The following is a 27,882-nucleotide window of genomic DNA, read 5'->3' on the forward strand; positions in this document are numbered from 1 at the left end:
CGCCGAACACCCGATAAACACAAAAGCGAACTTGGCTCGCAGCATTCACGAAAATCAAAGATACGCGTACAAACCTGAATCCATACACGACAGCTAACACTGCCGAATTCATTCGGCTTCAAGATGCTTCTGATCACTTTCCAAACTTATCAGGGTATCGCATACCTACAATGTGTCACCTCGAAACTGCCGGCAAATGTTTTCTTTTCGGTTCGCGCTTCAATTGTTTGTAAACATGTTCAAGTCATGAACTTCACGTTATGCTGATCGGTAGTCACCCGTAGCAGAGATCTAAAATTACAATCAATGAAGATTCTAAGGTTGACGCATTGCGTATATTTATTTATAATGTTTCATTAATATTGATTCTGTAAAACTAATGATTAGTTGATTAAAATCGATTAAACTGTATAAGACATTTATTTCTATGCAAAAGAATACACAAAGTTAGAAAAATAAGTTTTCTCATATTTGAGACAGTTCATATCATTGTGGATTTCAGAGATTCAAGAATAAAAACTATCAATTCGACTTTATTATCGTGTCTTTGTCAAATCTATGAACAATTAATTTTTCAATGTTAAAGTCGTATACAAATGAGTGATTTTGGGACACCAGAGATTGCTCGCTGATGATTAACAAGGCTATAATATTCACAGTTACAATTTAAATATTAACTTGGGAGGAAAACGGAAACTTTTCTGCAGCATGATCAACAATTGAATACAACACCACGATAAGGCTGAGGAAAGTATTTCTGTCCAACAATATACCTATTATATACATATAGCATAGCATTTGTATATAATAACGCATATCATAATCGATATTATCTCTCTGTAAGAATGTTGAAAGCTATGAAACTACCTAATGATTTTATAATTTGGATCTCTTACCAAAAAACCTAAACAAAAACAGCTCAAAAACAGTCATTCGGAAGGATGAGATTAAAATATACATCTAGTGAATAGTAATACGAAAACAAAATGTATCTATTGGATCAATTCAAGCTGCTGTTATATGCTCGAAGTTCTACAGACTTCAAACTAATTCAAGATTTAGACTCAAATCGGTCCTACAGTCCATCAAAATTTTTGAATCATGTCAAAACTATAGTTCCAACTTTGAACGATAACAATAATCGTACGATTGAAATTAAAGCTAAAGTATTTTATACCTATCAGTATGGGCATCTATCCCCGCAATGGATCAATGGTACCTATTTGCACGTCGCGGCGGTACCTGCTATACTTGCTTTCACAGAGGGCACTGAAATAGACCGAGTAATAGGAATCATGCCTACTAGCACAAGTACAGGAATGAAGCTTATATACCAAATACAACAGATGATTTCGGCAATAGATCTCTGTTAGTTCGACTTGCTGCGCACATGTTAATTCGAGTGGTAAAATAGTGAGAAAAATATATGCTGAATATGAATCTCGTGTTTCTCAAGTTACTCAGAGTGGAGATCCCAAAACTAGGTAAACCACTGACGTACGTACTAACAGGTAAATGTATGATTCCCATCGCGTTGCTTCATATTCCTGCCGAAGCTGGCGATGTGAACCGTATATATTTGCAAAATTATGTACACACTGATAATGTCCTTACGTAAGTACGCACAGTTCCTACGAGTGATTAATGAATTTTGGAAATTTTTAGATTCATTATTCGTGCTCTGATAATTTGATTTTACAAATATTACAATACAGAAATGATATTGGCTATGTAAATCTATCCACATTGTGAATAATACTTACAACTCAACACTAGCCTACTATCTTTGGCTGTATTGTGAGACGCGTATGCAACGATTCGGTTCTAAACCCTCTCGTAACAAGATCCTCGGGGATGTTCATGAGAATATATATATAATAAAAAACAATGAATTCTTAATCGCTAATCACTACATACACAATCATGAACCACAGTCACAATAAATGAACGTCATAATCCAATATCTCATATACATTCAGTAAAGAGCTGCGTTAACGTAGATAAATGGTTCGTTGAACAAACTTCAGCAACAAATAGACGAATATTCACGTTTCCATTGCTTCCATTGTTGTGTCAACCAACTGTGCATCTATCGGAGTTTCCATTGGAGTAACATCCAAATCATCTTTCAGTGGTGAATAAATTTTTCGCAGCTTTTCGTAATGTTTAATTTCCTGAAAATCGGAAAGTATACAGTTTAAAAAGTTAGTATCTACAGTTCATCACAAAACCTCCAGTTATGAATTGTCATACGTTTTCTTGGACCGATGGTCGTATTTTGTCAAGAGCAATGCCAATATGCCTCATCGCAACCTCCACAGGTCCTTGATATCCGTTAATTAACTCTTTCAACGCCTCAAGCCCTGCCTCTCTAACTAAGGCAGCCAAATCTGCACCTGAATATCCATCGCATTTTTCACTAAATCCTATTTGGGCCAGATCTACATCAGTAGCTAGTTTCGGTTTTACTCCATTCTGGTGACAAAAATAAATTATTACAGTGTAAACTGTTTGATGTTCAAGCACCCACACATTCAATTACAAATAGCAGTGAGTAAAAAAAAAGAATAATACGTATAATTTGAATTTGTTAAGAAGAGTAAGCTGTGACACCATGTTTAATAAGTAATTTCTAACTAAAGTTACCTTCGTCAAAGCTCTCAGGATATCAACACGATCTGTCGGATTTGGTAATCCTACGTACAAGATTCTATCGAGCCTTCCAGGTCTCAGAACAGCAGGGTCAATGATATCTGGACGATTGCTTGCAGCCATAAGAAAAACTCCGCGTCTTCCCTCAACTCCATCCATTTCCGTCAACATCTGGTTCACCACACGGGATGTCGCCGAATTATCACCGTCCGATCTCTTTGGACACAGGGCATCCAATTCGTCGAAGAATATAACGCACGGAGCAGAATTTCGTGCTCTAATGAAGCATTGTCGAACAGCCTTCTCACTTTCTCCAACGTACTACAACGGAAAAGACAAGATTTTTCCAAAGTAAATATATGTTGTATATTTTATTAATTTTCTTGACCTCAATGATTATGCTGCAGTCCAACGATTATCTTGTGTTTACACAAATGACGCAGGTTCGGAAAACATCAGTAAAATAAACTTACCATGTTTAATAGTTCCGGTCCTTTGACAGAAATAAAGTTTATGCCAGCTTCATTGGCGATTGCTTTGGCCAGTAAAGTCTTGCCACAACCAGGAGGACCGCACAGCAGGACTCCAGTTGCAGTCGTAAGGCCCAGCTCTGCACATTTTTCGGAATGCTTCACAGGTGCCTGGAAATGGTTGCACATATAAAAGCTCTCAACGAGTTACTTAAGTAATTATTTTTAGACAAGAATTTACGTGGAATCACACTCACCAGTATAGACATTTGCAATTCTTGGCGAATATTTTGTAGAGATCCAATATCGTCCCACGTAACATCTGGGACTGTGGCGAATCCTTCTCTCTTTGCAGATGGTTGAACAACAGACAGAGCAGCTTCAAAATCTTGATGTTCGATAAATACTCCTTGAAGGTACTCTTCCGAAAGTGGCGGTTGGTCGTGGAGCCACATCATCAAATCAGTCAATTCTGATGACTTTGAAAAAGCGGTAATTTTTTTTGTTTCTTCAACTGGATCAACATTTTGTGATTCCAGTTCGTTTGGCATAGGGGTATTTTCCGGCTTTGCTGCCGCGATTTCTGGCACTATGCTGTCTTTGCTGATACTTCCTTCAGTTCCATTTGGTACGTTGTCGCAATCTGGCTGTACATTACCACAAACTTCAGTATCTGGAATACTTTTGACAACTTCTTCCGGCTCCTCGATCTCAACTGGTTTAGTTTCAACGGCAGTTTTCTTCTTGAGATCTCCGAATACTCTACATTGAATAGGTAAAATTTATAATCGACTTTTTGTTGGGAAAGAAACAACAAATGAAAGCAATTGTCAACTAATTCTGTGAAAGTTTCAAAACATTTGTTAATTTTCATCTTGATGTAGTTAAGACATATGAGTCTGACAATTATGCACAAATATTGACGAGTTTTCTAAAATGACCTATTAACAGCTGCGACGGCAGCTTCTCTGATTAATGCAACCAAATCTGCACCGACAAAGCCTGGAGTAAGTGCAGCTATCCTGGTTAAGCTGACGTCTGATGCTAGAGCTAGCTTGGTTGTAATAACAGCTAAAATTCCAGCTCTTGCTTCTCTATCGGGAATTCCTAGTGATACTTCACGATCAAATCGACCAGCTCGCCTCAGAGCCGGATCCAACGCATCTGGTCTATTTGTAGCACCCAGGACCAAAACACGATCACCATTCTCTTTGCTGCCCAAATCTGCATCAGCAAAACAACAACAGATTAAAGTAATAAATCTAAATTCTTTTGAATGCACACCAAACTTACCATCAAGACATGAAAGCAACTGAGCAACAATTCGTCGTTCCATTTCTCGTTGAGCTGTAGCCCTATGTGGTGCAACAGCGTCCACTTCATCTATGAATAAGACACAAGGAGCCACTGCTACTGCTTGCTCAAACAAATCACGTATTCGAGATTCACTCTCTCCAGAAACACCTGCGACAAGTTCTGGGGCAGCAACTTTTATTAGAGGGACAGCTAATTCCTAGGCAATGTAACAAGAAATATTATATTGGTATTAAAATTTACCCGTAGTAGCAATGGAAATGTTAGCAACGTTCAGTTATTACAATTGTCTATTATATGAGAATAATAGATTCAAGTTACCCCAGCAATTGCGTGTGCCAACAGTGTTTTTCCACATCCTGGTGGTCCGTGGAGTAAAAACCCTCGAGGTGGAGAGATACCCAATTTTTTGAAAATCTCAGGATGTTTGATGTGAATCAAAAGCTTGCAAACTTCTTCTAAAACTTTTGTATTCCCACCAATATCGGCAAATTGAACTTTAGATTCTGTCACTTCACGCTTCTTTTTGGCTGGCGTTGCTGTGCCAACTGGGTAATTACCGTCTCTTTCAACTTTTCGTTTCTTAGCAACTTTCTCCGGAGGGGGAGATTGTAACACTATTTCAGACACACGCTGCAACAAAAAACCATGGTATATTCCATCACAAGTTACTGGTAAAAATTATAATGGCAGGGAAAATCAGAATACTCACTCCCTTTGAAAGTGTGGAATCTACTTCCAAGGGTGAAGGTTTAGGAGTGCTTGATCTGGTATACATAGGATTTTTCTTCACCTCTCTATGAACATCCTTCGGCTCAGTTGTTCCCTTGTTTTCTTCAGTCTCCTTGGGCTCTTTGATGAATTTGAGCTTCTTGGAATTTTTGAGTTCTTCAGAAAATTGGGATTCCTTGGGCTTCTTTGCATGTCCAGAAGATGTTGCTTCCATTTTACCCTGCTCATCGTCACTGCTTATATCTATCAACTCTTTGTCACTAGAGTTTCCATTCTGACCATCCAAATTCTTTTTATACATCTTCAGCAGCTGATTGTTCAATGAATCAATAGGAGCATCCAGCTACAACGAGAGAAAATTAATAACAGTTAGAAGAAAAATAATTAGCAATTAAGAAAATTTAATTACTGTTGATTGTTTCATAACCCAAATAAGACTTGAATGATCTGCAAAAAAATTGCCTTAAACTAACATATGAGAAAAATTCATACTTCCAAATCAACCTCTTCATCATCGTCATCTTCATCTTCTTGCCAAGGTGCATTGGGATTGAATTCATTCTTTTTGGCTAAGCCGTCGGCAATCTCATTATACGCCTTACGTACCATTGCCCTAAAGGCACTGCGTTTCTTTGTGCGATAGTCGCGGTATCTTTTTTGTAAATAATCAGCAATCTCGTTCACATCTATATAAGTTTTGTCCTCATTGTCAAGTAAAAACTGAAATAACGAGTTTCAAAATTACAGTCGTAAAACATTTGTCATGTGAAAAATAAATCAAACAAACAATAAAACAACATTCGGCATCGCCACGCGTACGTTGTTCTTTCTGTACTACTTTAAAAATTGCGCCAAATTATGGCGAACGTCGAATGCTCGTGGCGGTGCTCTGCAGCGAGTTACGGCTTCGCCATATCCCTATACTTCTGCTGAACTCTACGCCGCGCACGGAGTGCAAATAGCTTGAAGGAGACGCCGATTGCAGGTTAGGTGTGATTCAATTTAACATTCATCATCTAGTCGTGTACGCACCTGAGGAGTCTGATAAATTACGGCGTAAAACTCACCGCGTAGACTCTTGAAACCATCAGTGGGTCCCTCATGACTGATCTGGGAAGTTCATCAATTCTCTGCCTGTTTGTATTCTTGCTTTTGTCCTCATTACTTGAACCTTGCAAAGGAATAATGTCGAGCGAAGTATTCAATTTGACAAATTTATTCATCACAAATTAAATCGCAATTAACTTTCACGCGTTAACAAAAATTCTCTACACCAATCTCGCCGCTCTAATCTTGAACCCGAGCAAGCTCGAAACTTTTCCGAATGGCGGCGCGTTACGGGCGCATTCGGCACCAATGGCGCATTTCTTGACAATGCTATGAATAGGCGGCAGACGGCGTACGATTCGCGCCCGCCCTTTTAAATTCAATTCGAATATCCCTGTGAGAAGACTGTAATTTCACAGCAATAGAAAAATTAAAAAAAAGTATCTCTGTGAAATTAGATGAGTATTTTCTATAGCGCCACTGAATCACATTAGAAGATTTACTGCTAAGATAAAAATATTCACTTACAACTGAGATTCATTGATTCCGATTACACGCTAGGATATTTTTCCAAACTTATCGTCAAGTCCTTATACGCTTACTCTTTTCTGATTTTTAGATCCTAGTGAAGACGCAAAATGATTGGAGCACTGAATTACAGTATTCTGCTGCGCAGATCAAGACTATCCAGTTACTGGAAAGTTGCATCAAACGTGAAGTTCGACATGCCGTCGAACTCTACAACAGCAATGATGAATAGATCATTAGCAAGAGAAATGTGCAAATTTGTGCCACAAAGGTCTTCAAAATCATTAAAAGTACAGGGCTTAGATGGTATACCGCTTAGTTACGACATTATCTATACCTCACATGAATATCACACCACAGCTCAGTATTTGTTCACATATATGCCGGTTGGAGCAACAATAGGAGGTCTTTGCCAAATAGCATTGGACTTTGAAACTTTCTTTCCTGATCCGATGAGTGCTGCCTTGAACATATGGATTGCGACTTTATTTTACTTTTTAAATATCAAATCAGCTATTCTGGCGTACAAGGCTCCAGTGAGAATCTATCACGACAAAGAAACAGGAATTTATAAGGCTATCTTCAATGACTGGAGGCCATTTAAGATCAGAACACTGGAGTTTAAAAAGGGATCGGTCGCACAAATTCCACCACCTGATGAATTCACTTGGTTTTCACACAGTAGATATCGTATAAACGGAGAGAATATCTACATGGTGCTCGATTTTTTTAGATACCCTAGTGATTTGTACAATATGTTTGATGGAGTAGCAGTTGAGACTGAGGAAGAAACCAAGAATGATGATTAGCCATACTAAAGTAACTGAATCATATAACTGTTGTATGAGTTTCTTGTAGTTCTTACAAACTATTGCACAGCATACAGTCTTACATGTAAGAGAGTATTAACACCAGATTTTCGATTGAATAAATTTAACACCATATTAAATTATGTTATAAAATTATCTGCAAATTTAATAAATCAGAATAACATTTTTTACTGTTGATTATTCGTATTTCTGTCCCTTTTACATTTTAAAGAAATTGATACAAAAGACTCACGTCACATAATGAAAAACTATATGTACTTTGAAAGAATACTTAAATAAAAAAGAACCTTTTCGTTATACATTGTATAAAAATAAATACATTCATTTCTCTTACACACATCATGTCATGTGAACAACTATAAAGACGCTATTGCAAAAATAGTTGCAGTGAGATATTTTCTTAGAATTGAATTTTTCGATTTGATGTTGATATGAATGCTAAGTATTTCTAATAGATTGATCATATAAGTTACGTATTATATACTGTAAGACAAAGAATGATGTATGTAAGTAAATGAAATTAATATAACTCGATTCATTTTGGTCACGATATGCATGTATATATTTTAAACCTACTTACGTTATTACAATGTTAATAATAAAATAATATAACATGACGAGTTACAAAATATTTCACTTAACTGCACTCGTCCTAGCGACGTAACATCTCTCTTTAGAATATACATAGATTTGTTCTAGTTACGTAAATTGATATATTCGCTCGTGGACCTCAGTCGTAAGAATTTGTTGGAGAGCACGTCATTAAGTTCATGTATTGTACGTAAAACTGCAATTCATGAAACATTGGATAAATTCATTGTATATGAACGCAGCAGTATAGCTAAATGCATGAACACAATTTGCTCATACTATTTTTATTACTAATGCTAATCAAGCATTTACATATAATTGACAAATGCATTGTATTTTAAACTATCAGGCTTACTTAAATGTATGTATATCCTCTCTCTCCTTGAAGTTTTTCTCTGTATCAATATTTACGTTAAATGCACATCAATAGCTTACGTCTGAATCATTTATTGTAGGAAATTTGCAATTTTCTTTCTTTTTTTTTGCGTTACCAATTGATTTATACTTATTTAACTAATGGTTAATCCAGCTCAAGACTAAATGAATGGATGACATATGGTTTAGCAGTTGGATTGTTACATTGAGCAAAGCCTTTTCATATAGGTCCGTTATAACAATAGGCAAGTTCTGAGCATGCAACTTGAATTATACACTAATTACAGAGCAACTGATGTACATAAGACATCAGTGATCATCCAACAACTAGAACAATAAATGTTGAGCCTATATTCTTGTTGACATACTGTACACAAACATTATTTGATAAACGAAAACATACTATTATAAATTGGAGGATATAAATAATCCAATAATTAGTCAAATAATATTGGTAACAAGTTTCTCAAAAATCGAATCAACTATGTTCGAAATATTGATAGCATGATTCCTCTATCTACGCAAAATCTAAAAATATAATTCTCAAGTATTGCATTTACAGCCCCATAGTGAAGTTACTGATATACATAAATGTTACGTATGTGATTGTTTATTGTGAATTGTTTAAGAAAATTTAATAAATATTCTGTTTATTTTATGACTATTAAGTAAGTATTAATTTATCAGATCAGGATATCTCCAATAACGTTCTCAAGTGGCCTCAAGATGATAAAGATTTATAATACAGCCTGTAAGAGCTAATTATAATATGAGACAAAAAGCATTTTGTTTTTCATAAACTCTGGAACGACCAAATCTTTTTACATTAAAGATACAAGATTTTTAGAACCTTTACCCTCCATTACCTCAATCTTATTTTTCAACATAGATTTATTAATTATATCATTACCAATGGAATAAATATATAATATGTTGTGATACCATTTATTCTAGGTAATTATTTTTCATAGGAATATCATGATGTTTGCAGAAAATATTGACTCATCTTATATTGACATTCGATTACTGTACGAGACTTTTCGGCGTGCCCAAGGGAAAGAGAAAAAATTTCGTGCTAGAAGTTCGAAATGATTGGTAAATTTATAGCAACAGCTACGTTGGTCGGCTACTTCATTTCTTCACAAGTGCTAATGTTTCCTTTTCAATGATATGTCTCGCTGATATTCTTGTTTCAATCTAATGACATTTTACGTTTCATTACTACGCAAGATCAACACACATTTGCCGAGAGTTCAACTGAACTAGTTGGAGGATATCAGCTAATGTACTTGCTGATTGATACAAAATTTATTACTGGGTATGAAAATGTTTAGACATGATTTCACTGTCGAAAAATATTTACCCAAAAGCTAGAATCAAGTACCAAACATAGCGGTAAGTTTTTCACGATATCTAATCTAAAATATATCCTAGCAGTTTAGAATGTGCTCTTGATATGTACAAAATAGTGTAGATTTCTGATGCTTGTTTTCCAAGGTTGGTTAAAAATCAGGAATTGATGAAAAAATAGAAACAAATTTTTCATCAGTTATCTTGCACTTCCGTTTATACACTGTCGTATTGAAAAAATAAAAAAATACCCGAATTATAAATATCTTACCCAGCACTGTCAATGAAACTCAATTGACAATCATTCGTCTAACTATAAAAATCCTATATGAAAATCTGTGTCCGACTCATTCGGAGAGCTTCCACTCATTACAGAGTTATGTCTAAGAACATGATTATGCCCAACTTCCTGCAATAGATGTACAGATGCATTACGAAATTTTTCTAGATTTTTAGTAAATTCACAACGAATATATTGAATCTAAAGCTCATATGCATACCGATGTTGATCCGATTTTAATATGAACTAAGAGAGAAGCAAGTTCAAGATCTTCACTGAAACTATTCTTGAGTGGCACACTTCTATAGCCTGTTCTCAAACATCGGACCTAAACAGAAGAATAGTCAGTTTATTTGATGAATTATTGTATCGCTTTTGTAAGAATGTATAAAATTATATACCGCCTTAAGTAATTTCATTTCATTTAAATCGTGTACCTGCAATTCAAATCTTCGAACTACAGCACAGAACTCATCTGCAAGTTAACCGACTCAATTCTGTTCTCAAGGAGGTGCGAGTTTAATCAAGGACTAGATCTTCCTCAGTTTAGATTACAGACACAAATTTATTTCACATGCTTGCAGCGATTTGCTAAGTAAATCAAAAAATAGTGTGACTGCATACCGGAAATGTAGCTTGCCCGATGAAATTACTTTCTCCGAACATGTCTTCATCTTGTACAACAAATCGTAACAGAGCAAAGTATGGATTTGCTATTTCAAATTCGCAGGATTCGTTCCACATCGGATTGAAACCATTATCCGCTGAAAGAAACGTAAAATATTTGCATAATGTTTTCCGAAAAAATTGTTGAATAAAAATTCGTTCATACGGTGTAGAATAAAGTACTAGTAAAGAAAAAATGTTGTTTCAAAAAGATTATTAACTACATCTTACTTATTGCTTTGGTATTTAATTTTACTCCAGTATCAAAGTCCGCCCCGACAACTTCAACTTCGACAAACGGACTAGCGATTCCTCTTCCCGATTTGCTCAAATGCCTCGCACCAATAATTTTTAAATTAATTTTCATCCCGGCAACGTTATTCAATGTGTTCTTGTCGTATGGATTAAAATCTTCTCTGAACATGAACTCAGGTTTCAGTAAATACCCGCTGTTACCATTTTCTCTGAACTTTGCCTGGTTAAGCTGCATTGGCTTATCACCTGTCTGATAGTTCAGAGCTATCATCTGACTTCCAGAATTCCACATCGGCATAGGATTGTAATTGGATGAATCTATGCGCTGACCTTTCGGATACACCCGGCTGAACTGATGCTGCAAATGCAAATAATTTAAACTGGACCACTTTGAAGAAAAATATGCATAATATTCTTCAGCTGCGTAAGACCTGATACTGATTGAATAACATATATAAGTTTGGTAGGTGTTTATTACCTGGTGATATTTCAAGAAGAACTTATTGTCCTGTTGGCAAATAAGTTTTTCAGCTTTCGTTTCTGGGAAACTGCTCATTTCGTAAAAGACAAATCCCTTGGACTTGATTCCCTCCATATGGAAAGGAACTGAACGGAAATAAACCGTAAGATCAGACATTTCTTTCGCTATTCGCCATGCACGTTCCATTTTTTTGTGCTGATTTTCCTACACGAAGAAAGAATGCCGATATTATGAGTATTTAAGACAGCGTAAAAATACATTGAAAATAATGATTAGTGTATCGCTTTATGCATGGAATACTCACCCTAGCACTAGCATTTTGTGCGGCTTCTCTGATGCTCGTCATCCATTCCAGAGTAGAGTCTTTGGATTGAGCAACAACTTCAAACGTAGAACCCGTGTTCGGAGTCTGTATTCTAAGAACCCAATCTAGCACAGGGCGTTCCCTGACTGCCAACTCCACAACTGCTCCCATAATGTCCAGTGATCCCTTTTGCAAATTTCCAAGCATCATGGAATCGGACGACTATGTTGATATAATAACAGATGTTACAACGCATATAGAGTGGTCCCTTTTGATAGATCTATATAACTACTTTTAAAATAACTTAGATCATTTTCAGGATGAATTTCTCCCGATTTTTTAAACTCGACATTTCAGAAATCAACAAGTATCTGACTATTTGCAAAAATGATATTTTTTCCAACAATTTTCCAGCCCTACTCCTTTAATTCGTAATGCTGGTAAATCTTACATAACTTTATGAAAAAATTTATCGTTTAGGTAATATTTTAAAAGCCAATTACTAAGAATATCGAGATGGACACATGGAATTGATGTAATCGATTTCTTAGGAAACACGATAAAATTTTTTCTGACATGAAAAGCAAGACATAAAAAGAAAGCTTTTTTGCGGCGTACATAAAATTAAACGGATTAATAATCTTGTCGCATTCACATTATTTTCAATTTCTTTATTATTTTTATTTTTGTTTACGTCTGTTATATTTTCTTGAGACCCCAATTTCTCCACGTAAATAGCAGGGAATAATTGCTGCTTCTTCCCACCGTAATCTCCTTTCCACCAGCCTCCTTCACAGCAATTTACATTCGTGATTATCGCATGTTTTGAAAACGTCAATTCGTCATCTCTGGTTCCTTTAAAGTCGTAAATAGCTTTCACTGTCAACTAAAATCAATATAATAATCATCACTAACGCAGATCTTAACTATGAAAGTATATACGTATACATATACTAGTAAATCACGTGTTGACTTAGAGTGAATATGATCCCAGTGAGAATGTTTTGATTTGCTCCAAAAACTCCCACTTTTTATTGAATTTTTCTTTCAGATATAGATACAGTTTCCAGCAGAACTTGACGCAATATTTTTTTTTTTTTTGTTTTTCTATACACAGCCCAGCCCATGTGGATTCGTCGTCATTCTATAGCCACCATCTTCGTTCGATCTGCAACTTTGGCATGTTAATCTTCATGTGACTTCGTGACCCACGTATTTTTGTGTTTTGACGAAGAACAAAAATTTACCTGTTTCGTCATTTCGAAATTTTCATGAAAATTGTGTTTTTCCATTGCAATTGGATGAATGTGGACGAACTGGCGGCAATTTAAAGAAACCGTGAATTTTTTATTCGTGGAGGAACACAATTTCCATGAAAATATAAAAATAGCGAAACAAAGGAAAAAATTCTTTTTTCGTCAAAACACAAAAAAAAGGCCTCTCATGAAATCGCATAAAGGTTGACATCCCAAAGTTATAAATCGATCGAAGGTTGTCGCCATAAATTAATCGACAAATCCATATGGACTGGATCATACTAACAAAAGAAATAAAATGAAACAAAGTAGTAATTATGATCAGCGTGCAAATAAATACTGCAGATAAGTTGGAACGAAACGGATAATTAAAGCAAATACCAAAAAGAAATCATCAATAAATAAAATAACGATAAGTGAAAATTCAAAGATTACGTGACTACATAAATAAGACGGATAATATTATATGTATACATGATTAAATTAAATAAGACAAATGATGTTAATAGAATAAAGCAAATAAAATATATATTAGTTTGCGGCAAAACCATTAATCAGTGAATATGTCGAGTATTATTTTGTGTTTGATTTTATTTTATTAGATTAAATCGAATGTTTATTATATATGCATTAACTTTTTCTCAATAGCACAGATTTTCTTAATTTATATAAAGTCTCTGAATAGCCCGGCGAATCAAATTTACCTGATAAAATTTGTTTTTAAATCCTCCCATACTGACTGATTAATTTCACCTCTGCAAACTACGGTAAAAAGTCGCGAATTGCAGAACCTTTCAGGATTTTAAAAGGATCGGGGAAATACTTTTTGGGGATGAATATCAAGCCGTTAATTTTGTAATTTACCGGAGATGTGAAACTGCTAGGATCCATGTATCCAGATGTACCGTAAGCCGTTCCTTCATCCGGCTCCTGAAACAGAAACAAAAACAGTTATAAATAATTTTTAGCTCAAGACAGACGATGAAAAATTTTTTAACGTGACTTACGATTTCCTCCCTATTTCTTGAATTCAAATAATAATAATAATAATAATAATCCTAAGGAAAGAGGCACTCGTCACACGTTAAATTCACGTATAAACATGACATCCTGCAAATAAAACTACGTAGCACCGAGAAGCTGGGCTCCATTTAAGATGCGCATCGCGTCGCATCGGATATCCTGGGTCCGGGTGATCCAGGGGTGTATAAAGGGGGACTCGCGGACCCGAGCTGTACCGAGAATGCATTACCCTCGCCTTGGGGTCTGATAGGATCTCGGTAAACCACTTAGGGACTGACAGTACTTTACCACGAGCTCGCTCGGCTCCGCGGGGGTTGTTTTGTCGTTCTTGGTACGAAACGAATACATTAGTCGACTCGGAGAGGAGAGCTCGAGATCCAATGATGATCGATCTCCGAAAAGTAAGAAGAATAGAAATGCCGTTCCATGATAAATTGTTAAAATTGAGGTACTGTTGGAGCCACAATCGAGTTAAGGTACAATCGCACCTCAAACGAAAGTCGGCAAGAACAGAGAGTTTCACTTTAAAGAAAATTCACTTTTTCACGTATAAAATAATTGCCTCTAGTCCGTTATTAAGAAGGAAAAGAATCTTTGGATCAAGTAACAGCAATAATTAGTCGCTTTTTTATCAACGGATTTGCCAAACGTTATGAAAAATGATAATCGTTATAAAATTTTGCGTCACGGGTTGTACCACAAGTGAAAGTTCTATTTTTTGAACCACCTCCGGAAGAGAGCAGGCTAGAAATAGAGGAAGATAACAAATATGGATCTTGATCTAACGTAGAGAAATAGATATAATTAAATGATTACGCGGTGCAAGTCGACCAATGCGGTAGGTACATGCGTCCATTACATACTTCGAGGAACTCTTTAACGCGAAGAGGAGAGTCTCAAGCCTCGACACGAAGTTAAACAATTCACATGACACCGCAGATCCGCACGTGCATTGAAACGTGTACCTTGTATAAACTCCGATTCTGTGTAGACATACCGTAGATGAACGTCAAGTAATCGTTTCTCTTCACTGTGAACGTGAAAGAATTTCCGTTCAAAGTATTTTCGATAGATGAGAAGTAGTTGTTTTAAACCTCTAAAGAAATTTCAGATACATCTTTCCGTTGGATTATATAGTTGAGAATATTCGAATCCTTGTATCATTATAAAGAAACTGAAAAAAGCATAAACTCTTTTATTTTTTGTTTGATCGACTTTTTCTTTCAGGACACGTTAAATTATCAACGAAACTCCGGAGGTCAATAATTTATTTCCCGATAAGTGGAACGAGCTTATTGACGCACCTGCTGTAAATTTTTTACATCCGGTATGGCTATCGGACGAATGAATAAAGAATGCCATCTGATTGACTTACTGGAATTGGTTTCTATTATGTAATCGATTATGGATATTTACGTTGTATTGGTAAACGAGTTCGTTTCCATCCACGTTTTTTTCCCCTCTTGTATACTATGCACATGCGCCATTAAACGCAATACGCACTTCCGGTTCTCAAAGTTGAGTTTTTTGATGCAGGAAATATGCAGCAAACGCTCAATCTTTTAAACAGTTTCCATCGGGTAGGTAACATTCAGAAACTATTGGAATCCAAAGAAACGATTTCATGAAATACAGATTCTTTAAAAACGTGGAATACCTCCGATTGCATAAAATCGCAGAATATACATTGGACAGAAGTAAGGAAGTTTTCAGTATCTAAATAAAATACCAAAACAATGTTATAACATTGCAGGAGGATGAATTCCCGGTATTTTCGAAGCTTCCACAACCTTAGCACAATATTTATAAACGCTGTAATGTGATAAACAATATACCAAAAGATAGAAAGGTTTTCCGCAAACAAATTTCTGCATAAATCAAATCAGCATGACGCGCAATTCGAGATAATAATCACGGTATTAAAAAGGAAGAAAATAATTAAAACCGTACGTTGTTCTCTTAGTTAAGAAAAAAAAAAATCTTCGATCCATCTACTATTTACCGTAGATCAAGCCTGCATCAGACGTATAATTGTGTGCATAAATACGCACGGGGAATTTTTCTGTCAGCTGCATCCTCGTTCCACAGATACAATTGTATCGTTGCATGTAAAATCGCATAACCGACGCGCAGACAGAGACTAAAGAGCGATCATTATTCAAGGCAGGCAAAAGGTGAAAATTGCAGATAATCGCCGACTATTGTACCTGAGAAACCCTGTTCTCGTTATACCTACGCGATCCTACCAGTTCGACCGGTATTTTCACGCGAGGTCGCTTATACATAACCCGCAGGTAGTGTGCAAGCCCCTCATAGTCTAGGGATAGGAAGAGACAGTCATCCGTACATGACAACCTGCCTCATCACGGGCTCACCTGTGCCTTATTCTTCTACCTACACGTGGATACGTACAGTCGGACCTTCCGCGACCTTTTTGCCCCTCGGTTGATATTTTTTAAAGAATTTATGACCCACCCGAAGGGAGAGAAAGGCAAAGGTATTATAGGAACGAAGAGAAGAAGGGCAGCCGCCCCCGTCAAATATCTTTTGTTCGGTAACACCTGTCGAGTATAAATTTTCCATGTCATAAAAATGAAAATCGAATTTTGCGCCATCATTTTCACGTTCACCGTGCATCCCTCCGTGATTTTATCTCCCTGTGATCTTCTTCTCGTCGTACCATTTTTAGAAATTTTTTTTCTTTTCCGTTACTCGCTGTTCGTGGAGGTCAAAGTGATTTATACAACAAAATCTGGTTTCGAGCTCGAGCTGAAACGATTTCTCTGTATAAGGAAATCGAGGAAACCAGACATTGAGAATCACTGTAGGGTGTAAAAAGACACGTTGAGTTATTTGTACGGTACGTTAACAGTGACGAACGACGCCGGGAAGAAGACTGATCAAAGAATTCCGTGTAGAAGGTAATCCGTTGATCACGCAATATAAGGTGCTGAGTCAGAAAACGACGAGATCTTAGATACTTGGTACAAGATTTTCACGCGCTATTCAGATCTAATTGCCATCTCATTGTCAGGCTCTCAGGTCAATCCTCGTCGATCGAAAGTCAATTTCTCACCTTGGACGATAAGAAAAAAAATTTTGTGAAAAATAAAATACTAAAAAACTTGTCACGCCGATTTTAACTTACAACGGAGTTTGAATTAGTTACAAATATCGTAAGAGAATCACGCAATTATCTAGGAGCTCCAACTATACATACGTATACTCGTAGAGTTGTTTTCATTTTCCATATTTTAATCACTCGAAGCCACCGCAATTAGCTGAGGGAAACGGAAAATTTTAACTTCCGAAGCAAAGGGAAAAATCCTGTAAGTGTAAACAGCGAGCATAGATTATTCCTACCGCAACTGCGTCGCGCGTGATTTTTGCAAAATAGTTTAATCTGCAACCGCATGTTACGCACGATCCTTATAATATTGTTTTACATACAGACAGAATATAAATTAAACTAACTTTCCGAGAGTCGACGATACAATTCCTCGATCTTTGTATATGATCCGTAAGCTAAGCTCGGATTCGGATTTGAAAGATTATTCCATTAGAATAATTATATCCTGTAAAAGCTACCTGCCCCGATTGACGATAAGGTTTAAAAGGACGGAGTCACGGCATTCTGCTTCCTGACTTCTGCAGGGCCGCACTTGTTACCTTCTCAAATAAGGGACGACCCTTCGACCGCGTTCTGAACCGTGGGAGTATTTTCAAATGCAGAATTATGCGACCGATTGCGCACCGGAAAATCTCTGCCTGCAGCGGCAAGAAAGTCTGGTCTATGATTTTACCGTCTCGGAGTCTCAACCCTCATTTTTAAGCTAGTTTCCCAGCAGTGTTGAAAAAAAAGGAAGAAGACGCCTCACCTCTGAAAGCGTTTGCAAGGTGCATTCGCAGAGGCATGTCGATCGTCCCTTTGGTCGGGGATATTTGATTGTCCTGGAGATTCTCTTTATCCGTTTTCTCATTACTCCGGCAATCGTAGTTATACGTGCTTCGAATCGAACGCCTCGCGAAATGACCGCAAGACCGTATCCGCACTGCCAAATGCCGCTTCTTGCTAAACATGATCTCGTTTCTCGCTTCCTTGAATTTCAGAGGCTGGTAGAAGAGAAGCAGCAGCTGGTGAAACGCGCGAGCGAAGATCAGCCACTTGAACGATCCTTTTCCTTTCTCAAGTGACGATAAATATCGTCGTGTGCGTAAAATACAGACGCGTCGTATGTTCGTCCGTGTGAATTCTTCCGCTTGTCGTTAAGTCGAGTCAGCTCAACTTCTGCGGTGTCAAAGACTAAGCTATCGGCGACCGCGATGACGACGAAAATGGTCCGTGGTTATTCGAACACACGTCACGTTCTCGTCGTTGATGCAGCAGCTGCATACTCATCTATCGGAGGAATTTATGAAAGAATATATGCGAACTGCGAGTTCCGTGTAAAGTGAATAGAAAATAATAAACACGCGAAATTTTGCAAACATGAATTGCCATTCTTGTTTCTGTGTGTTGACAATTATAATTTAGAGCACTTCGCTGTTTTGAAAAATTTCGACGACGCGTGATTCGTAGCTGCAACCAATTCCCGATATATTGTTTACCAATACCGTTAATTATCGAAGTGTAAATAAAGCGACAGCAAGACCAGCAATGAGATCCATTTTCCTATTCGCAAACTAGTTATCGCCACTAAAAATTTCGTGATATTATTGCTCTGTAATTTTTGTTTTTCTTTTCGATGTTTATACAGCAACCAACCACATCCTCGAATCTGGTGGACAAAATCGGAGGTTTTGATTTGTTCGACTTGTTCCCCCATTCATCTTGTAACTTATCATGCAGATATTTCCATTAGACAAACCGAATTTCCGAGTGTAATTGATCTTTTACTTGCAGCGAAAATTCGTCGCTATATTTTTAATCGCTGCTGATGGTTTTTGGATCGACAAAAAAGGATTGAAAAATATACATATGCACACATATTGGTAGAAAAAAAAAGCATTGAGGTGCCGACGCTCTGGAACTACTACTTCTTCGACGACGCTTCTGGAAGGGGAACACATTTATACCTAGCAGGCGTTCCAGACATGCAGTCGGGGTTAGTTTGTAAAAAGACGCGACCGAGGTTGGATCGTTGGGCGTGGTGTACCTGAACCGGCATAATCTATCCACCTGCAGACACGGACGATTCGAGAACAGTGTATCGACAGAAATCGGTCGGGAAAATGGATGTATCGTGGCTGGTGAGTAGAGGCTGCGATCGCGATCTATTAATCAATTAGCACATACTCGGATAGTGGGTGAAAAATTCATGCTTCGTAGTTCTTCGATCTTCAGTTCTCTGTCCCTTGTTATTCGATATTTGAAGCCAGCGAAAATATCTAACAAGAAGAAAGAAAAAATTCTTTCACTGATTTTAATGTTTTTTTCGCTTCTGCACAGATCGGCTTCTTCCTAGGAATCGAGTTCCTCTGCGACCGGACAACTCTCGCTCACATCTCTGTACTCTCGATCCCTAGGGATGCTATTGTGAGTCTATAAGTACAATTGTGTGTGTTCAACATCCAGTTATAATTTAGTAGAATTACAGAAAATAAAAATGAAAATAAGTAAGTAAATGAACGATTAAAGCCGGAATCATATATCACCGCCATGTCTGGGAATATGATTTCAGATTCTTATATTCACGTATACGTCGCATATCTCAAATGCGAGTGAACCTGTTATTACTTTGGCGCAGTCTCGTTTTTTTTTTTTTTTTTTTACTTGAACTGTAAGACCCTTATTGCAACCAATAAGGGTGGGAAAGATTCGAATTTTTTTTACGAATCGAAGTAGCACAAGAAAGAATTCCTTGAGGTCGAATTAAAGCATCTAATATTGCTAAATCTAACGAGAACTTGGATTTCCATTCCTTTTCAATTCACCTTATATACGTTAGAAAACAAAGAATTCCAAATTGTGATCTGATTCATCCCTGCAGGGCTCTGGAACGCAGTACCGATTCCAATACTTCGTGCGCGACGAGCACGGGGATTACAAAACTCAGGAAGAAGCTGGAGAAGGTGGAAGCGCACGGGGAAGCTACGCCGTCGAGGAGCCGAACGGTGAATTGAGAATCGTCCAATACACGACGGACCTGAGCGGCGGATTCAAGGCGCACATAAAGGTGGATCACGCGGGAAAATCGCCGTCAAAACTCCAGGAGATCGACATACCGGCTGAGGAGATGCGGAAGTTGATGAACGAGAACCGACGGAAGAAGGCGGAACCGGACATGCCGGAAGTGAAATCGTCGAAAAGCTACGTTCTCGGTCCGCCCCGAAAAATGTCCGACATTGTGATGGAGCAGGCGGCGGCGATCAGGGAAATTATATCCAAGGAAATAAAGGCGGAGGAAGAACGCGAAGGAAAGCGGAAGGGCAGCGAGAGTCTGGTGGATGAAAATCTTGGATCGACGGACGTCGTCGACTGCGACGAGGAGAAAACGGGCGCAATAATTTCGGAAATACCGCCTCCTCGTATTTCCTCCTCTCAAGTTCAGGACAAGACAAAAACAACGCCTCCTTCTTCGCGCCGTGGAAGCGAAGAAACGCAGGAGCAATCCGTCGACGAGGTCGACTCACGGGACGAAGTTTGCGGATCCGGAGGCTGTCCGTCATATTCCGGCGAAAGAACTGCCAAGACAGTTTCGATCAAGGACCAAACAGAGGGAAAAAACAATTTCCAGGTTCCGAGCGACAACTCAGAGATCGGGAAGATCGGGACAGAGACCGCGAATCTCCAGGAAGGGGATCCGCAGTCTCCGTTGGTCCGCGTCGCCGTGACTTCTAGAAAAATCGACGAGAGTCCGAGTCTCCCTCAGGTAGCAAAGCCGAGTCCGGAAGTTTCGGGAGGCCCCGTGAAAAATTTCACCTTTAAGAACCGCATAATGTTTTACAAGCCGGCGGATAAGAGTCCGAACGGCTCTCCGAATCCGAATCTGCTCAGAACGTCCGACGGCGTTGAGAAGTCCGTAAATCTTGCTGGAAACTTGGCCAATGAGAATCAAGCGAGCTCCGGAGGACTAGAAGAAATAGTCCTATACTCGCCGCAGGCGGAGAACGGAAACCAGGGCGATCGGAAGCGCAGGTTCATCAAGGTGCCCTACGAAGTGTTGAGACCCTACTTCGCCAGCGTGCAAGAAGAGGAAGAAAAGAAAATGACAAAGTGATTGATGGAATAGAGAGAAGATATTATTGTAATAATGAACAGATTTATAGTGTTGCGAAGAATTTGCTACAACGCAATGCTGCGTAATTACAACGATATACATACTTACCTTACATACGTAATACGATTAATGAATTTGTGATTTACACAATACGATAGTATTTTTAGACGTACTGTACGTATTTTTTAAATATTCATTCGAAAGATTGTACTGAAATTTATATACATTTTTTATTCATAATAATTTACGTTCCGGTTACTTATATACTTATATCGATTCCTCGAGGCATAACGTATATAAAGTTGAAATTTATACTTCGAGTTGAATTTTAATTTTAATAAATTACCGCTGCCTCGAGTTATAAAACCGCAGAAAATAATGACATTTAGAAACTTCATTTACTTGTATATTACTCAGCCGTGGATGACTCCACGCGTTCGTCTAATCTGGGCATAATTTCATATTTTAATATTTAGAAACCGATGACTTAACGGTGGTGGTGATGATTTTAGTAAATGGGTCGGTGCCACGTGCAATTTTGATAATAATCGCGATAGTTTGCGAAGTGCGACCACAACACACAACCTGTGTTCAAACGACTGATGATTTTACACACTGTACAGTCCAAACTACGTAAGATATACAGTGTATACCGTTGAATTTTACTTATAGTAAATAAATAAACAGTTGAGTGAATGAATAAATGATTAAACAAACAACCGTCGTATTTTTTGGTAAACCCGTCATGTATACGAGGAAAAGAAACGAAAAACTTTTAGGTACACAATGAAATTTATAGAAGCAATATATTAGATAAAATGGTAAAAAAAAAAAGATTGATACTCACCAGACCAGCTCTGCGCAACATATTCTGATTAACAGGATCGGTGAGCTTAATTTTCTTGTAGAGCGGATGCCGTTCGTAGTAGCTAATCAGCTCAACCAAACTCTCAAACTGGACTGTTCCAATAGTGTAAAGACGACCATCCTGCTTTATTCTACAATGCTTGATCTTCCTTTCTGCCCTGGAATGAACAAAAGTTAGAAATCTAAGTATCGATATCTGTTACCAGTGACAATAAAATTAGGCCTTAAGGGTAAGAAAACAGGGCATCTCTGCATCCGCAAAAATGTAAATGTGAGAATAACACAATTGTTTGAAATTTACCTAAAGGAAATAGCGTATGAATTGACTTCCTTCTCACTAGGCCTGACCAGAAAGACTCCGTCGGCAGATACTCGTCTCAGCATATCTTCCGCTTCGCCACGAGTACAATCGGCATGCCACCATTCCTTTTCTTCGTGTTTACTTGGCTGAGGAACTGGCTCTCGTAGGGTTATCAAAAATTCCTACACCCCATGAAATTAGACAATTGATAAGTCAGGGTATTTTATCACTTGCCGTAAAATGGTACGAAAGTTGATGCAATATAATCACACAACTTTCAAAATATCACCGTCGAAATTTTTTTGTTACACAGAGGTAAAAACCGAGGAAATTCAGTTACTTCAAGTCCCCTATTTTTGAGTATCTTCATAATACTAAAAAATATGAAATCAAAAGAGAAACGTTCAAAATAATTACCTGAGTTCTAAGCGGATGATTACGGTAGTGAGTAATTAGACTATAGAGACTATCGAAACAGTTCGTTTCTATCAAGTAGAATTTGGTTTGACCCATGTGTTGCTTGATCTTAATGCGGCCGTGATTGACCGTGCCCTGCCTCCAAAATGAGAGACAATAATCCCCTACAAAAGTGAAACTTTGCCTGACTAGGAACGTGCCGTCTCCTAAATGTGAATAACGTCTGAGTAGTTCCTCAGCTTCTTCCCTATCTCTTCCCAGCTTTCCATGAAACCATTTCTCTCCAAAATGTAATTCGTCGTTTGGTACGCCCTTTCAGTAGAGAAACAAAAAGGAATCACATTTCATAATTTCATATCAATATCATCAATAGAATTTACGTGCAAGGACAGAAAAATTTTGAAGATTTCACATCTCCTGTCGTGAATACATGAACAGCACTTTTTTGGAGTTAAATCTACAGCAATTGTGGCAACATTTACAAATCTGATAAAAAGAATTACGAAACCAATGGTAAGAGTGACAACATCCTTAGATAGATCTATCAAAATTGATGTAGATTTGTCTCTATGGAAGTGCTATCCATATATTCACCACGACAGATGTAAAATCTAGATTACATTTTTTATCCGTGTGCGATTAAATTTAGACGTCAACCAATGGATCGAATTTTACGAATCCGCACTCACTTCTGGTGGCCTGTGAATAACGCCTTCTTCCTCGTCATCGTGATTTGCCTCTGGAGGTTTCGAAACTGTATCTGTATAGTACAACTTCTGGTCGGTTAGAACAAAGAAGTGAGGATTCCACACTTTATCAATTGGATCTTCAAGGTATAGGATGCCCTTTTTGGTGGTATTCCTAAGATCCATTTCTTGCTTACTGTCATCATTTTGGGAAATGAACAGATTCTCGTCTACTCCATCTGGAAGTTTTTTATGCTTCAGTAAAATTCTTCGCCGCAATGCGTCCGGTGATGGAAGAACAGTTTCGTTTTTATCCACGCGCTGGGTTACCAGCATATCACCAAATATGTCCCGCATCCAACTTGCCATTTTACGCTGCTGAGGTAACGTACAGTTATCCTCAATCGAAAGAATGACTGGAAATCTGTAAAGAGAAATTGCGGAGACATTTTGTAAGGATTTGACTATTGTTCCTCTACCAATAATTATTTTAGGGTTAATCTTACTCAGATGTAGCAAAGGCGTGTTCCTTGATCGTTTTTATAACGTCCACAAACTTGATCTTAGTTGTGAAAGTGTGTCCATGATAAATAAACGGCATTCCATCTGCTCCGTCCCAGCAATCTAGTTCAATACATCTACAGCCAGCCCGCAGAGCTCTGACATATGCTTGACAGCTACTTTCACTGAATATTTGATCACCAGTCAAGTACCTGTTTTAATTTTTAACTAATTATGAAACTGTTCCAAGTGCATCACACAGTAAATGATATATTGAGAAAGGTAAACCGGAAAAGGTGGGCTCACGTGTTGTGAGACGACGCAATCCAATAATCGCTCAAGGGTTTGGTCATGTCGTGCGTGACTTGATCATTCCTAGCATCCCAAATTTCGTTTTGTTTAGAGTATAAAAAGTCGATGAACTCTGAAAAGGTGAAGTATGGCTCCTGAATGTCCCTTTGGGGATCCTGAAGATATTCTCTTATGAAGCGAGATACTTCCTGTTCCACATTTCCCAATGAATCCTGTTGCTCTATTAGTAAGAAGTTGCGAAACGCTTGAAGAGTGACTGTTTGTCCCCTTTCCGAATAACCCACCAATTTATCCCAATCAGGGAAGTTCTAAGTGACAAAATACCATAGGAATGATTGCTATAAAATCAAACGTGAGTGAGGATTTCAACCATACATACATTTGCAATATTATCAAACATCAGCTTGTAGTAAAGAGTAACAAAGTCGTCAAAGCCCAACTCTGTTCTGTTCCCTGTATCGACTTCTTCAAACATTTCTCTTAGCTTGTTGGTCATAATCTTACAGTTCACTCTTGGTAAGAAGGCTTTGACATCCTTCAGAGTAACCCTATTAATGAAACTATAGTTAAAACAGTTGAATCATTCATCATTTACTTCAAATAATTATCATGCAGAATTTAGAACTAACGGACATATTCATTCATTCACATTCCTCGCGTTACAAGTTACAAGACTAAGCTTTTCGTGTTCTGGTGAAATGCGCTTGCATTACAGACCAATAGATGGAGACTATTGATTTTCTCTGCTTCTCTTGCGTATAGTTATTGATAGATAAGACAGTTTATCAGGTAGACTAATTCAGCGTATTATCTGATATTGATTCGGCTAGGAATTCTAATGCTATTTCTATTACTGGAAAACCACATGAGGATAAAATAGTTCAGATTGGATCCCGGATATTTTCTTTAGCTGAACTTTCAGTATTTAGCAAAGCTTATGGAATAAGTTGACACAGATAATATCAAGCTTTCATTAGTTGCAACTTACGTCTCCCTGGTGTTCTCCATCGAGTAAAACTCCTTCCTCAGCCATCTTTCAACTTGCAGCGGATATGGAGCATTAATGGTATCTTGAACCAAATGACGGAGGCCTCGCACCCAGAGCTCGCACTCTGTTTCACTAATTGCTGAAGAATCAATTCAATTGGTTACTAGCACAAGGAACAGATACAATCTGAATCTTGTAAGAGGTATGAGATGAAACAATATAGTATAATATCATTTGTATACCAAATTTGACATAATTAACATATTTTTCAATGGTCTTTCTTACCAGATATAGATAACGTCTTAAGGCGAAACTCAGAACCATAGTAAACGACAAAGCATCTCATGGATTCTATTTTTTTAGAATCCTCCGGCCACTTGTCAAACTCATCATAATTTTTTCCAATTCTTACTTCCTTAATCTCCCTTATTTCAACTGAAAAAACATACGTATGACAAAATACAGAAGCGCACATGAAAGCAAACCCTTCTGAGGTTCGTACCTGCGCCTTCGAATGGTCTGAACGTAGCACTCCTTGACCAAACTATTTGCCTAGTTTCTCTACGTATCAACAGAGTCTTCTTCTCAGGTCTCTTGCGAAGGAAAAATCTGGTAACCACTGTTCCCCGTTCCAAACGGCTTATGATCTGCTCCATCTCTGGTATTCCGTTCATCTTGCCAAAAATTTGGTAACAATCTGAAGTAATGTGAGCAAACTGGATAGTTTTAAAAATGAATTTGGGTAATGAAAGACACAAATGAGAAACGCTTGTGACTATAACAATTTCTGTTTACGAATTTTACGACCTTTATAATACCAGTAAATATTTTTCGATACATCGGAATTTCGAGCTAACCTTGAAATCATTCACAAGTATATCGAAGACTGGGAAATTAGAAAATCAATCGAAGTGCGAGTTACTGCAAGTACATGCGATTGTTATACCCCATGTAGCAAGGCAAAACATAACCAATAATGGAAAACTCTCTCGCGTTAATTTCACCACTGTAAACAATTGTAATATTTGATGTGTCACACCACGAACCTTTCACACTCTCTATTTAAGACGTAACTAGCGTTATAATAACGTTTGCAGCGAGCAGAAGTCACTTTTTCGGTGTTATTATTTTACAATCGGGTTACATTTTATCATAAAATTCAGCGCCCAGTTTTTTCAGTTTTCTTATTTTCATACAAACAGCATTCAAATAAACTTTCCATAACATGCATGTACGTACACTCCGCATCGAGGAACGTTTCTTTTTTTTATTTTTTTCAAATAGGCGATATTTTACCTTATATTCTAATGAGGAAATATATTGCACGAACTAAATGCGGTTAAAAATGAGACCGTTGTATCATATATCCGCCTACTGTCATCAACTGTCACATTGTCGAAGAAATATTCAGCCGCTGTGCAACTAAGCTCCCGACAAACATATCGAGCAGCAATATCCGTATAGTTTCGGTACATCCAATACCCACTCTAATACGGCACTACACGTATGTCGTACGATGTACGCATTCGTGCATAGAAATGGAATAGTCAAATAGTGTAGCGCGACGTACGGTTGCGTGCACTACTTTAACTCCGCAGGAACCAGCGGAAGGCAGCGGGCAACAACACCAACTGTTTTCTCCTCTGATTTTAGCTTTGAGTTCGAAACTCACGGTTCGAACGCGATTGAAATCGCCTGTTGGCGATTGGTAAGTACTTATTCGCCTTTGCGCAAGCGACTTGCGAACGGCGCAACTGCGGCTGGCGGGCGCCGTCGGTTCAATTCGATAACAAGAAACTCATTGCCCAGGTAACTCCTGCAGTCGTGACTGCGTATAACCAGCAGCGATATTTGACGAAATCAATTCGTCTGCACAAATTTACCGAATGAGCTAATATTCACGACCGTGCAATGATTTTTCTACGACTCAGACGCTCAAAATTAACGGACATTACACTTCCGGGAACTGGGTATAACATGACTAGAACATCGTGTGGTTCAAGTTTATCAAGTTTAATTACAGTATATAATTTGTAGTTATAAATCGGAGTATGGATATACTAGTAATTTTATTCGGATACGGATAAGATATAGTTTGGAATTACGTTTCAAACGACGAAAATAAACAAAAAAAAAACAATCACAGGGAATCGAAAGTCGTGATGTTGTCAATATAATAAAATTATTGATACTGCATACTGTACTGACTAGCGCTTAAGCTGAATGTATGAGATAACACATTCTTCTGACCCTAATTACGAACAGGATGCGACCAGAGGACATACAGTTATGCACTGCAAAGCTGAATTCCTTCTAATTCGACCATATTATTCTCAACGCGTACTGAAAATGAGAAATATAATATTTTCACGTAAGGAATCGAGACGCATTTTTCGAAGCATCATTCGTCTCAATATAGATGCATTTTGCCGCGTA

The 27,882-nt window shown here is 37.8% G+C and overlaps 3 protein-coding genes and 1 long non-coding RNA gene across 9 annotated transcripts; 2 read left to right on the forward strand and 2 right to left on the reverse strand.

Annotated features, from left to right (window-relative positions):
- Positions 1-505: 505 nt before the first annotated feature.
- LOC107225563 (nuclear valosin-containing protein-like) lies at positions 506-6,494 on the reverse strand. Of its 3 annotated transcripts, none has more exons than XM_046733231.1 (11): positions 6,236-6,494; positions 5,661-5,888; positions 5,230-5,511; positions 4,758-5,069; positions 4,416-4,635; positions 4,064-4,346; positions 3,380-3,884; positions 3,126-3,293; positions 2,647-2,973; positions 2,254-2,475; positions 506-2,174 (listed from the first exon to the last, which is right to left on the reverse strand). In XM_046733231.1, exons 1-11 carry the CDS (start codon positions 6,389-6,391, stop codon positions 2,046-2,048), a joined length of 2,832 nt encoding a protein of 943 aa, XP_046589187.1. In that variant the 5' UTR covers positions 6,392-6,494; the 3' UTR covers positions 506-2,045. The 3 variants fall into 3 exon arrangements, with proteins under 3 accessions (XP_046589187.1, XP_015521562.2, XP_046589188.1); XM_015666076.2 differs by having other exon boundaries at positions 5,149-5,511; XM_046733232.1 differs by lacking the exon at positions 5,661-5,888 and having other exon boundaries at positions 5,149-5,511.
- LOC107225564 lies at positions 5,924-9,388 on the forward strand. The gene is made up of 2 exons (XR_006903123.1): positions 5,924-6,153; positions 6,835-9,388. It is a non-coding gene; the product is annotated as an uncharacterized LOC107225564 (long non-coding RNA).
- LOC107225561 (1-phosphatidylinositol 4,5-bisphosphate phosphodiesterase gamma-1) lies at positions 7,693-27,153 on the reverse strand. 4 transcript variants are annotated; one of them, XM_046733230.1, is made up of 20 exons: positions 26,743-27,153; positions 25,949-26,143; positions 25,732-25,881; positions 25,447-25,585; positions 24,838-25,006; positions 24,453-24,766; positions 24,152-24,358; positions 23,649-24,069; positions 22,960-23,271; positions 22,543-22,724; positions 22,222-22,399; positions 13,996-14,061; positions 12,570-12,761; positions 11,876-12,097; positions 11,569-11,775; positions 11,067-11,448; positions 10,794-10,933; positions 10,390-10,497; positions 10,161-10,298; positions 7,693-10,023 (listed from the first exon to the last, which is right to left on the reverse strand). In XM_046733230.1, exons 2-19 carry the CDS (start codon positions 26,118-26,120, stop codon positions 10,203-10,205), a joined length of 3,657 nt encoding a protein of 1,218 aa, XP_046589186.1. In that variant the 5' UTR covers positions 26,121-26,143; positions 26,743-27,153; the 3' UTR covers positions 7,693-10,023; positions 10,161-10,202. The 4 variants fall into 4 exon arrangements, with proteins under 4 accessions (XP_046589186.1, XP_015521560.1, XP_046589185.1 ...); XM_015666074.2 differs by having other exon boundaries at positions 7,693-10,298; positions 26,743-27,152; XM_046733229.1 differs by lacking the exon at positions 26,743-27,153 and adding an exon at positions 26,493-26,713 and having other exon boundaries at positions 7,693-10,298.
- Positions 18,660-22,090, forward strand: LOC107225562. The gene is made up of 3 exons (XM_015666075.2): positions 18,660-19,404; positions 19,604-19,690; positions 20,145-22,090. The coding sequence occupies exons 1-3, from the start codon at positions 19,387-19,389 to the stop codon at positions 21,372-21,374; spliced, it is 1,335 nt and encodes a 444-aa protein (XP_015521561.2). The 5' UTR covers positions 18,660-19,386; the 3' UTR covers positions 21,375-22,090.
- Positions 27,154-27,882: the final 729 nt, after the last annotated feature.

The sequence above is a fragment of the Neodiprion lecontei genome, chromosome 2 (genome assembly GCF_021901455.1).
Source record: "Neodiprion lecontei isolate iyNeoLeco1 chromosome 2, iyNeoLeco1.1, whole genome shotgun sequence".
Lineage (NCBI taxonomy): Eukaryota > Metazoa > Arthropoda > Insecta > Hymenoptera > Diprionidae > Neodiprion > Neodiprion lecontei.